The sequence below is a fragment of the Leptonychotes weddellii genome, unplaced genomic scaffold (assembly GCF_054177405.1).
Source record: "Leptonychotes weddellii isolate Sample4059 unplaced genomic scaffold, ASM5417740v2 HiC_scaffold_3691, whole genome shotgun sequence".
Taxonomy (NCBI): Eukaryota; Metazoa; Chordata; class Mammalia; order Carnivora; family Phocidae; genus Leptonychotes; species Leptonychotes weddellii.
In genome coordinates, this window is record NW_027971491.1 from 1 (window position 1) to 12,332 (window position 12,332).

Here is a 12,332-nt window from a genome sequence, read left to right on the forward strand (position 1 = left end):
CCCAGGCTTGAGTGGGAGTGTTCTGCCATCTTGGGAAGGCCACTAGTCCCACTGGTGAAGTAGATGGCAGCTGCTTCTTGGCTTCCAGTCTCTACACAGCAATGAGTGGTAGATGCTTCTCTGACAAAGACACAGACTGTCACATTCTCAGATCTCCCTGGGACACTAGATGTCCCGGCGACTCATCTCTTCCCATCTTCCCTCATGCTGGCAAGTCAGCCAACCCACTTCAGAAGGGGTGCTTATGAATGATTAAGATCAAGGGATTCTGAGTCAGTCACACCTGGGCTCAAAACCCACTCAGATTTGGCACTTGATGTGACTTCAGACTATTTATTTAACTTCTTTGAGTTTCACTTTCTGTATCTGTGAAATGTCATCAATAATATCCATCTCATAGAGTTACTGAGAAAATTAACTGTAACACAAAGAAAATGAGCAACTTGCTTGGCAAAAACTCCATAAATGTTAACCTGATTGTTGTTGGGAGCCCTCACAGGATACCAGTTAATAGTAGGTGCTCATTTAGTATCAGTTTTCACAATACAACCTCCTCTATTCCCTTGACTTCCCTCTCTTGAACATCTCCTCTAGTGTCCCAATTTCAAGTCTTTCAAAGCTGGTTGCATGTTGTCAACTTCTCTGACAGTTATCTTAAAGACCATGACATTAGAAAAAGCTTTTGTTCTCCTTAGGGGTTTCTTAAGGTCTGCGTCTCTAATGGAGGGAGTCCAGACATGTGACAGGGAAATGCATTCTTACAGCCAAGCCTGCCATACACTGCTGGAAGGACTAATAGAGTCCTCTGCTTTAGAAGCCTAGCTTAGAGATACAGAGGGTGAGAGGAGGATATTCACTATATCATCCTCTGCATTTTACCTCAGATGCTCTTGGCCTCACCTCTCATTCCTGCCAGGTTTGCAGTAAACAGCTCTGGGCATTTCAATCCACTTGGTGGTGCTTCTGGTGTGGACTATGGCTGATTCACTTTGTGCCCCAGGCTTTCTCTGTTGCCATGATGGCATGGGACTCTGAGCCTGCTCTGCCTGTATGCATATGCAGCCTGGAAGTATGGGGTAGATGATACCCACCCCCATACAACCGTCCACCAATGGGGATCAGAGGCTGATGGCTCAAAGATTGTCAGTCCTTCAGTGGATAATGCTGAGAGGCATTCTGTGAGGTCCCTGCAGATCAAGCCCACTTATCGCATGCAGTGACTCAATAATAAACTCTTAAATTAGCTTTTCCTTCATCCCTGCTTCACACTCCCCCGTCCCACACTCTGCTCGCTGGAGCTCCCAAATAAAGCACATACACATAAGTGGTTTGTTCAGTTTCCACTTTTGGTGAAAACACAGGCTGAGACATGTAGAAACTCACCGTAGTAGTGTCTTAAAGTCCAGCCACCCATCCCGGCTTTTCTCAGATACGAGTAGCTTCATTTTCAGAGAAGGGCAGTCAGAGGCCACCGTGTCCACTACCTGGGCCACTTCATCCCCAGCCACGATGGCCCTGGCTTTAGACACCTGCAGCCTATAGAGAATGTCCTTGGCTTTCATTTGGATAGTCCCGGGCATGAAGACGAGGCCTAGAGAAGCCAAATGTCTTAGAGAGAACTGGGAGGGATGGTTATCTTCTTCCCTAGAGAAGCTTGATGTAATCAACCAGTGGGGAGCAAATGGGGGAAGATGGGTTGAGGAAGGGATGACCAATGGAGAACATCAGTAGCAAGGCACCAAAGATTAGAGAGTGATTTGAACACCAATTTCCTGGGTGTGTGAGAACTGCAAGGGGTCAACCAGGACTAAGGAGAGAAAATGAGTTGCCTGATGTCATGCCATGGACAGTCTAAGTGCCTCCCACACACACAGTGCCCTATGGAAGTTTTACGTATCCAAAGACTTTCATACAGTAATTAAACTACGGAAAGGCTCTTAGAATTTCTCCATCCTGAAACACAGGCCCTGCTCTAGGGCCTGGTTACTTCTCCCAAACCTGGAACACGGAATTTTCTTGGGCAAGAGTGCTCTTAGCTTTGATTTTGTCTTCTATCTTGATTAGACCCGTGTGATTTTGTTTATTCTTCCGGAGAATAACTAGACTTACATTTCACCATTTGCAAAGCTTATTTCACATGTTCCTCCTCAAGCACAGCTTTTACCCCTGGCTCACTTTCTTCCCACTCTTAACACTTCAGGATCCACACTGCAGACCTGTTAACCAACTCCAGTGTGTCTCCAACACAATGGCCATGTTGAGTCAGGCCCGCAGAAAAACAGACACATGTCTCCCACTAAGTTCTCCTTCCCTTCAGATGGTAATCTCTCAGGGTGTCATCTTCCTTGTGTGGCCTGTTCACTTTCTCCATGGGGCCTCAAGTTCCTACTTTCTACTTCCTCTGATTACTCCTACATCTTGACCATACTTACATCTTCCTCCTTATTGATGAGAATACCTGTTACATGTGAGAGAAGCCAGGAAGGGTCAGGTGGGAATGAGGGTAGGTTGTGCAGGTGTTTCTTTGACTCTTCTTACACCTCTCCACTTCTCATCTCTTGAATCTAAAGGCTGATGATTCTTGAATTTCTGTCTCCATCTCAGATATTGTGCCCTTCAGTGCAACATCTCACTTTCCATCCCTTCTTTTCTTTTTCCCATACATATTTTAATTGGTATATAATAGACATATAACACTAGGCTTAGGTGTACCACATAATAATTTGATATATAGATATATTATTAAATGATTACCATGCTTAGCTAACATCCATCACCACACATAATTACAAACTTTCTTTTCTGGTGCTAATAACTTTTAAGATCTACTCTCTTAGCGGCTTTCAAATACACGATACAGAATTGTTAACTATAGTTCCCATGCTGTACATTACATCCCCAGGACCTATTTATATTGTAACTGGAACTTCTCATCCCTTCTTGAACATCACATGGGTACCTCTAACTCAACAGTTCCCAAATTGAACCTGCCATCTTACCCTGACAGTGCCATATCTGCTTCTCCCTGTGGTCCTCACTTTAGTGAAAGCCCGAAGCATCCATCCAGTTGCCAGAGTTTCTATGACTTCTCCATCTCCCTGGCTTTCTTTCTCTATCATATGTCATTCATCAAAAAATGGTATTCTGAGTTTCCTCCTAATTGCCTCTTAAATCCACCCACTTACCTCCATCTCCACCACCCCATCCAAGGTTGAAGCCAGCATCAATCCTTGTTTCCTGTCTGGGTTTCCCAACCTACTCTAGCCCTCCATCATCCCATCTCTATGCACCATCCAGGGTGACCTTTTACAAACAAAGTATGATCATGTCACTCAATCCATCTATGCTTTTCCATTCCTCACTGGATAAGGATGCAGAACCCTCACCATGGCCCCCAGGGTCCTGCCCATCTTTCCAGGCTCACTTGCCACTACTTTCTCCTTGCTGCCTCTAAACACATAGATATCCTTTCAGGTTTTCTCATAATTTGCAAGCTTCCTTCCTCTCTGTGCTGTTCTCTCTGCTTGGGGCATTCCTCTCTGCATCTTCTCCTGGCTGAACCCCACTTATCCTTCAGATCCCAGCCCAAATATCACTCCATTGAGACTTCAGTGACCCCTCAGATTAGTCAGTTCAGGTCTCCTTTTATCACAGAGGTTGGCAAAATTTTTCTGCAAAGGGCCAAATAGTAGATATTTGCGGCCTTGTGGGCCAGATCCTCTCTGTCCCAACTACTCAAGTCTGCCATTGTAGTGCAAAAGCAGCTACAGACAATATGTAAACAGGGCATGACTGTGTTCTAATAAAACTTTATTTACAAAAACAAGCAGCAGACCAGATTTGGTCTATAGGTCATCGTTTGCCAACTTTTTTCTTTCAGTAGGTTCTTATAAAATTCTCGTGCCACTTATCAAAATTGTGATTTAATAATTATGTGTGCAATTAATAGTTTAAAGACTATCTCTCTCGAAAGTTTAAGTCCCATGAATGTATAGACCATGTTTTGTCTACTCTGTATTAGCAACCTCTAGCACAGTGCTTGGTGCACAGTTTACTTAAATAATTGAACAAAGGGTGGTATTTCCATATGAGGAGAGACAGCATGCTATGTAGAGGGGACATCTTTTGGGAAGGGTGGTGGAATTTCTCTGCCAACAGATTCACAAGGGAGATAGTGACCAGGCCAGGCAATCAATTACCAACCTGCTCGCATGCAGCCCAGGGTCACCAGCCACCACTCAGGTACTCGGGGCAGCACCACCGCCACACGGTCCCCAGGCTGCAGGCCGCATGCCCCCGAAAGGACATTGGCTGCCTGATGGCTGAGTTCCCTCAGTTGGCTGAAGTTCCACACTATTTCATCCCCATCACCGCTCACCCACCACAGGGCTGGGCCTGGAGGTCGCCTGCCAGCCTGTAGAAAGAGAAGATCTACTGATCAGGGTGGGCTGGCACACACATGCATGTAGAATAAGTCATGTCTTGGAATTGTCACATCAATGCTTAGTAGACTTGTTGATCTCAGGATCCCCTCTACACTCCAAAGAACTTTTATTTATATGGGTTCTATCTATCTCTATTTACTACATTAGAAATTAGAGAAATTTTCCAAATGTGTGCTTTTACAAATAACAGATGCAAACCATTATACATTACCACAAATATGATATGTTTTAATAAAGAGGTAAGTATACTTTCTAAAACAAAAAAAAGGAAAAGAGTAGCTTTGTTTTACATTTTTGCAAATCTCTTTCACATCTTCCTTAATAGAAGACAGTTGGATTCTTTTATTTGTTTCTACCACTATGTTGCAGTGTTACCTGCCATGTAGTCTCTGGAAAATACCACTATATACTTGTCAAAGCATGACAGCAAAAAAGGCAAATTTATCTTAGATTTATTTGTTTGTTTTCCCCTCTCTAGGTATTTATTTTTTGTTTTTCTTTTTTATTACGGTCAAATATACATACCATAAAATTTACCATTTTAACCATTTTTGGGGGGTTTTTTTCCATTTTTTTATTAACATATAATGTATTATTTGTTTCAGGGGTACGGGTCTGAGTGCTCACCACAGCACATACCCTCCCCAATGTCCATCACCCAGCCATCCCATCCTTCCCACCCCTCTCCACTCCAGCAACCCTCAGTTTGTTTCCTGAGATTAAGAATCTCTTATGGTTTGTCTCCCTCTCTGGTTTCATCTTGTTTCATTTTTCCCTCCCCTCCTCTATGATCCTCTGTCTTGTTTCTAAAATTCCTCGTATCAGTGAGATCATATGATACTTGCCTTTCTCTGATTGACTTATTTCGCTTAGCATAATACCCTCTAGTTCCATCCACGTCACTGCAAATGGCAAGATTTCATTTTTTTGATAGCTGCATAATATTCCATTGTATATATATACCACATCTTCTTTATCCATTCATGGAGGTTCCTCAAAAATTTGAAAATAGAGCTACCCTACGACCCAGCAATTGCACTACTGGGTATTTACCCCAAAGATACAAATGTAGTGATCTGAAAGGGCACATGCACCCCAATGTTTATAGCAGCAATGTCCACAATAGCCAAACTATGGAAAGAGCCTAGATGTCCATCATTTTAACCATTTTTAAGCATACAGTTCAGTGGTATTAAGTGCATTTGCATTACTGTGCAATCATCACCACCATCCATCGCCACAACTTTCTCATCTTTCTAGACGGAAACTCTGTCCTCATGATACAAGATCTCCCCAGTTCACCACCCTCCCAGCACCTGGCAACCAGCATTCTACTTTCTGTCTCTATGAATTTGACTGCTCTAGGAACCTCATATAAATGGAAACACACAACATTTGTCCTTCTGTGACTGGCTCATTTCACTTAACATAATATCTTCAAGGTTCATCCTTGTTGTAGCATACGACACAAATTTCATTTTTTTTAAAGTCTGAACAATATTCCATTTTATGGATGTGCCCCATTCTGTTTATCCATTCATCCACTGAACCTACCTTTTGGCTATTGTGAATAATCCTGCTATGAACATGGGTGTACAAGTATCTCTTCAAGACCATGCTCTTCATTTTCATTCATTATTTTTTAATTTCTTTTTTTTAAATTTTTTTAAAAGAATTTATTTATTTATTTGAGAGAGACAGAGAGAAAGAGCATGAGCAGAGAGAGGGACAAGCAGACTCCCTGCTGAGCAGGGAGCTCAATGCAGCGCTTGATCCCAGGCCCCCAAGATCATGACCTGAGCCAAAGGCAGATGCTTAACTGACTGAGCCACCCAGGCACCCTGTATTTTTTAATTTCTTCTTTGATTTCCTGGTTGACCCATTCATAGCATTGTGGTCAGAAAATAGGCATGGTATGATCTCAATCTTTTTGTACTTGTTGAGGGCTGATTTGTGACTAGTATGTGATCTATTCTGGAGAATGTCCCATGTGCGCTCAAAAAGAATGTCTATTCTGCTGCATTGGAATGAAATGTTCTGAATATATCTGTTAAGTCCATCTGGTCCAGTGTGACATTCAAAGCCATTGTTTCCTTGTTGATTTTCTGCTTAGATGATCTGTCCATTGCTGTAAGTGTGGTGTTAAAGTTCCCTACTAGTATTGTATTGTTATCAATGAGCTTATGTTTGTTATTAATTGTTTTATATATTTGGGTGCTCCCATGTTGAGGGCATAAATATTCACAATTGTTAGATCTTCTTGTTGGATAGATCCCTTTATTATGATATAGTGCCCTTTTTCATCTTTTGTTACAGTCTTTGGTTTAAAATCCAGTTTGTCTGATATAAGTAAGGCTATTCCTGCTTTCTTTTGAAATCCATTAGCATGATAAATGGTTCTCCATCCCCTCACTTTCAGCCTGCAGGTGTCTTTAGGGCTAAAATGAATCTCTTGTAGGCAACATACAGATGGGTCTTGTTTTTTATCCATTCTGATACCCTATGTCTTTTGATTGGAGCATTTAGTCCATTTACATTCAGAGTAATTATTGATAGATATGAATTTGGTGCCATTTTCTTACTTGTTTTTTCATTGTTTCTGGAGATTTTCTCTGTTCCTTTCTCGTCTTTGTCACTTTGGGTCTCTCCTTTGCACTCAAAGAGTACTCTTTAATATTTCTTGCAGAGCTGGTTTAGTGGTCACGAGCTCCTTAATTTTCATTTGTCTGGGAGACTATTTACCTCTCCTTCTATTCTGAATGACAGCCTTGCTGGAAAGAGTATTCTTGGTTGCTGATTTGTCCATTACATGTTGAATATATCGAGCCACTCTCTTCTGGTTTGCCAAGTTTCTGTTGAGAAATCTGCAGCTAGCCTTATGGGTTTTCCCTTGTAAGTTAGGGACTTCTTTTGTCTTGCTGCTTTTAGGATTTTTTCTTTATCACTATAGTTTGCAAATTTAATTATAATATGTCTTAGTGTTGGCCTGCTATTGTTGATTTTGATGGGCGTTCTCTGTGCCTCTTGGATTTGGATATCTGCCTCCTTCCCCAGATTAGGGAAGTTTTCAGCTATTATTTTCTCAAATAAATTTTCTGCCCCCTTTTCTCTCTCTTCTTCTTCTGGGACTCCTATAATAGAAAAGTTATTATGTTTGATGGAGTCACTGAGTTCCCTAAGCAAGACCCTGCTTTTGATTCTCTGGGATATATATCTAAGAGTGGAATTGTTAGATTATATAGTAATTCTACTCGAAACTTTTTTGAGGAGCTGCCACACTGTTTTTCATAGAAGCTGTACCATTTTACATACCCACTGGTGATGCACAAGGATTCCAATTTGTCTTAGTTTTGTTTTGAGATAGTTTTGTTTTCACAGATTACCCTGAGTCTCAGGTATCCTCAGGGTTCCATATCATAGTTTAAAGCAGTACTACAAAGCCAGAGAAAATTTAATAGTAATTGTGTTAGATATTTAAAAATTCCTCAGAGTTGTATCCTTTTGCACTTTGACCAGTAATGTGTAAAAGTGTCATTTTCCTCATAGTCCTGTCAACACAGTATGTTGTCAAACTCCTGTATTTAACTAAACTAGTAGGTAAAAATACTATTTCAGTGAAGTTTTAACTTACATTACTCTTACTATGAGTGGGGTTAAGCATTTAAGAACCATTGGAGTTCACTTTTCTTTTTTTTAAGATTTTATTTTTAAAGTAATCTCTATGCCCAATATGGGGCTTGAACTCATAACCCCAAGATCAAGAGTCACATGCTCTACCGACTGAACCAGCCAGGAGCCCCTGAGTTCACTTTTCTATAAACTGTCCATTCATATACTTTGCCCACTTGTATATTTGGTTGTGTCTCTTTATTCTTGATTTCAAGGAGCTCTTTTTATGTTGGGACTATTAACTCTTATGCTGTCATAGGAATTGAATATCTTCCCTCAGTTGTCACTAGTTTCTTTATTTTGTTTATGGCATTGTCAATGTGGTGGTTTTTTTGATGTTTATGTAACTAATTTTTTAAATCATTTCTTTTATGGATTCAGAATTCTGAGTCATGGTAGTAAAGACCTTCCTCATTATTCTAAGGAGGTATAACTTTCAAAGAAAAGCCAGAAATCTAAATTTTTATCTGAAAAAATTTCAATTTTAAAATGTTGACTTATTATTATTATTTTTCAATATTTTATTTATTTATTTAAAAGAGAGCGCTTGTGCAAGTGCCCACCCACAAGTGGTAAAAGGGACAGAGGGAGAAGCAGGCTCCCCACTGAGCAGGGAGTCTGATACGGGGCTTGATCCCAGGACTCTGGGATCATGACCTGAGCCAAAGGCAAACACTTAACTGACTGAACCACCCAGGTGCCCCTACTATTATTATTTTTTAAGAGTGCCTGCACCATGGGCCATCTTCACCAAGAGGCCCAGCATTTGTGATCTGCACATCAAGGTTGTATCATGGTGCTGGGACCTCAGGCCAACATCATGGTATGACTCCCTTTGAGCACCATGCTCCACCTCTTCATTCATCTTCCATGCTCTAGAATGGTGCACAGAACCTCAGGCGAAGGCAATGGCGGAATTGGCAATGAATGGGGTGGAATTCCAGAAGTCCAGGGAGGGAAATTTCCATGTTGCTTTCTTTCTCTGATATCTCATGATGGAGCCCTTTTGAACGATCCCTGCCTAGTGGCCACCCTGTTTACACACCCCTAATGACAAGGACACATAATTTTCTGAGAAGACTGACTCAGTCTTTGATCAGTGCTGACTTTCTCTTACTAAACTCCAATCTACTTTCTCTATGACCACAGCTCCCTTTTCCTTATTTTACCCTGGGAGGTCACAAGAGAGCATGTATGTATAGGCAAACTATGTGTCAGCTGCCAGCGCTGGGGTGGGGAAGTGTTCCAGATCGACCCACCCAGCACCAGCCCCCAATGGCTCCTTTCTGCCAAGCCCATGCTCTCTTGCTCCTACCCATGCTGCCTTCATGGAAGATGGACATCTTCATAGCTCATCATAGTACTTGACACATAAGTGCTCAATGAATACTTATGGAATAAATGGATGAATTAATGAACTTTGTTCAACTTTGTGCCCCTTTTCCACCCCATTACCTTCTCCATGTCAGCCCAGTGATCTATCACATCACTAGCAAAGTTAAATTTGGCAGGGACCTCCTGGTGACCCCACTGCAGGGATGCCAGTTGCTTGGTATGAAGGTGGACAGTGCGACCAGACATCTGGGTCCCCCATCGGATGCAAACCTGCTGGAGTTTCCGCAGCCAATGCATGGTCAGACCTGTGAAGCAAAGAGGTCACAGTGGTGAGTCTTTCTGGTATAGACTACTCTAGGTCAGCTGCTTAAGGAGACTCATCGCAACCTTACAGGGTTCTTCCAGAAAGGAATTTGTGGTGGTTATGAGTGAATTGGCACTCAGCATTCAGTTCTGTTTCCCTCTGGTGTGCCATTCTCCAAAAGCACAATACCCAGTCTAAATCCTCTCTCTCCAGCCCTTCTGACAGTCCTATAAACACCCAATTTCATGCAATAAATACCTTTATGTTTAAAATACTGTGGTGTGGTAGATTAAATTGCTTTTTCCAACAATTGCCTCCTCCCTATAGTAGGATTATGTGTTCCCATTCATTTTCACGTGACTTGCCCAGTGCATTCTGGGGAAGAGGATGTATCCACTTCTCATTGGCTTTAGCTTGGTTTGTGGGATATGCTTTGGTCGATGAGATGTGAATGGATGAGATTGTGTAGTTGGTCAGGAACTCTTGCATTTCTGCTTTCTATTATGAGAGTAACATATCCCAGATAGGTGCTGTACCTTCAGCCTGGGTCCCTGGATGACAGCACATGTAGAGCTGAGCTGAGCCCTAACAGCCACAGCCAACACACAGACCCATGAGAAAAAATATGTATGGGTATAAGCTTCTGAGGTATTTGGGATGTTTGTTACTATAGTATATGCTGACTAATACAAACAACATCTATTTCCTTCAACTGAATCTTAACTGAGATATCTCTTTTTCCAGGCAAAGAAAAATTTAATTTGGGGAGTGAAACATTCATTACAGGTATACCTCAAAGCAATAAAGCACTTTACTAATAATATAAAGGATCTGTTATTTACCCTACTTATTAATAATCATAAATAAGCAAGTCTCTATTATCCATTAATCTCTCAGGTGGCTATCTAAACCAGTGACATTCAAACTTTTTAATTAACTGAGGTATCTTGAATACTATGCACCTAGCACATGGGGCCTATACCTAGAATCACTTTAGAAATTACAACTGTTATAATTATTGTTTTCATCTATGGTTTGGCTCTAGGGGAAGTAGTTCCAAACCTGTGTAGGCTGGTGTCTGAATTCCAACATGTGTACCTTGATGGGGGTTGCAGAATTTAACTCTAGGACCTTTGATTCAAGGAATCTGGCTAGGAGTCCTGCTAATGGCTGAATTCCCATTCCCCATTTTCTAGGCGGCAGCAGCCAGAATACTCAAGGTATCTCCTCTCAACACTTGTGTCTCCTCTCCTATTTTCTATACAAACAAGTGAAGATACCCTTACCAGCTCCTAGGCAGGAATAGTTATTGCTTTTGTACCTTCTGGTCCCTCTCTCTTTCCTTGGCTGGCTCTTGCTCATCCTTCTGGACTCACCTCCTCAGACAGGCCTCCTTTCCTGCCATCCAACTCCCACCCCCTTTGACTGCCCTTCTCCCAGCCACCTCAGTCCCTCCCTTTGCTGTGCTAAAGACACTTTTCCTTTGCCCAGTGCTGCCTCCTCACTATGACTGGCCCTTTCAAGGTTCCTAGGGATTGCAGATTGCTTTTCCCTGGAGATTTTCACTCTCCTCCATAGCCCTGACTTCTAGAGATCAGTTAGTGACCCATCAGTCCACCATTCCTGACAATAGTGCTCACCTGCCAAGTCCTTTGGAAAGTTTCTCTGGGGATCTCTTGGTCCACCCTCCTCCTGAGAAGACAGCTCCTGAATCCCTACCACCTTTGGGAAGAAGGCAGCTAATAAAGAAGATCAGTCCAGAGTCCCTGTGGTCTTCATGGAGAGCAGAACTAATCATTAACTGTGGACGACTCCAGGGCCTTACCTGGGGTGATGGCAATCCTCCCTGCTGTGTTTATGGAATGCACGGCCCCAGAGCCTTGGCAGGCATCAGGGACAGTTCTTTTAATCCAGGGGGCAAAGAGGAGATTTATGCCCAGGACTGACAGCAAGTTCTAGCTCCAACTAGGGAGAGAGAAACAGAGCTCCCATGGGCTTGATTAGGGCTGAGCACCTAATATTCTCTGTCTCTGCAAATTATCCCACTCCACCTATATTGTCTTGTCCAAGTCGATGAATATTAGCTCTTCTGCAGTTCTGTTTGGGTCATAGGGTCAGAAAAACAAAGACCTTCCCAGGTCATCGAGGGGTTAAGATGAAAGCCCAGAGTGGAACAATACTTCCTTAAGGTCACATAGCAAATCAATCCCAGACCCAGGCCTAGAACCCTAATCCAGTAGAATGGTTCTCACCTGCTGAAGCTGCTGACTGGCAGTGGATCCTCAGACCCTGAGACAAGCGCTGGAAAGCAGAGGGCTCTTATCCTCTGAGACAAGCTGTTTTCCAGAAACACTCACCTAAGAGAAAAAATATTGCAGCTGAATAAGAGACTTCTGACATTACAGGTCACCTCAGATCTTGTATCCTCCTAGATGGAGAGAGTGCCCCAATGCCACAGAGCTTGCCTATCTGCTCTCACTCTGGCCATTATGCACCCCAAGGATCCACTCTTTCCTTCTTTTTTTTTTTTTTAATTCTTATGTTAATCCCCATACATTACATCATTAGTTCTAGATGAA

The 12,332-nt window shown here is 42.3% G+C and overlaps 1 protein-coding gene across 1 annotated transcript; it reads right to left on the bottom strand.

Annotated features, from left to right (window-relative positions):
• Positions 1 to 5: 5 nt before the first annotated feature.
• LOC145719282 (acyl-coenzyme A synthetase ACSM2A, mitochondrial-like) lies at positions 6 to 11,386 on the bottom strand (the record flags this gene model as incomplete). Its single annotated transcript, XM_081810773.1, has 5 exons — positions 10,012 to 11,386; positions 9,570 to 9,754; positions 4,204 to 4,414; positions 1,384 to 1,591; positions 6 to 120 (listed from the first exon to the last, which is right to left on the bottom strand). Coding segments are annotated over exons 2-5 (711 nt in total), but the record flags the coding sequence as incomplete, so codon positions are not given.
• Between the last annotated feature and the right edge of the window lie 946 nt (positions 11,387 to 12,332).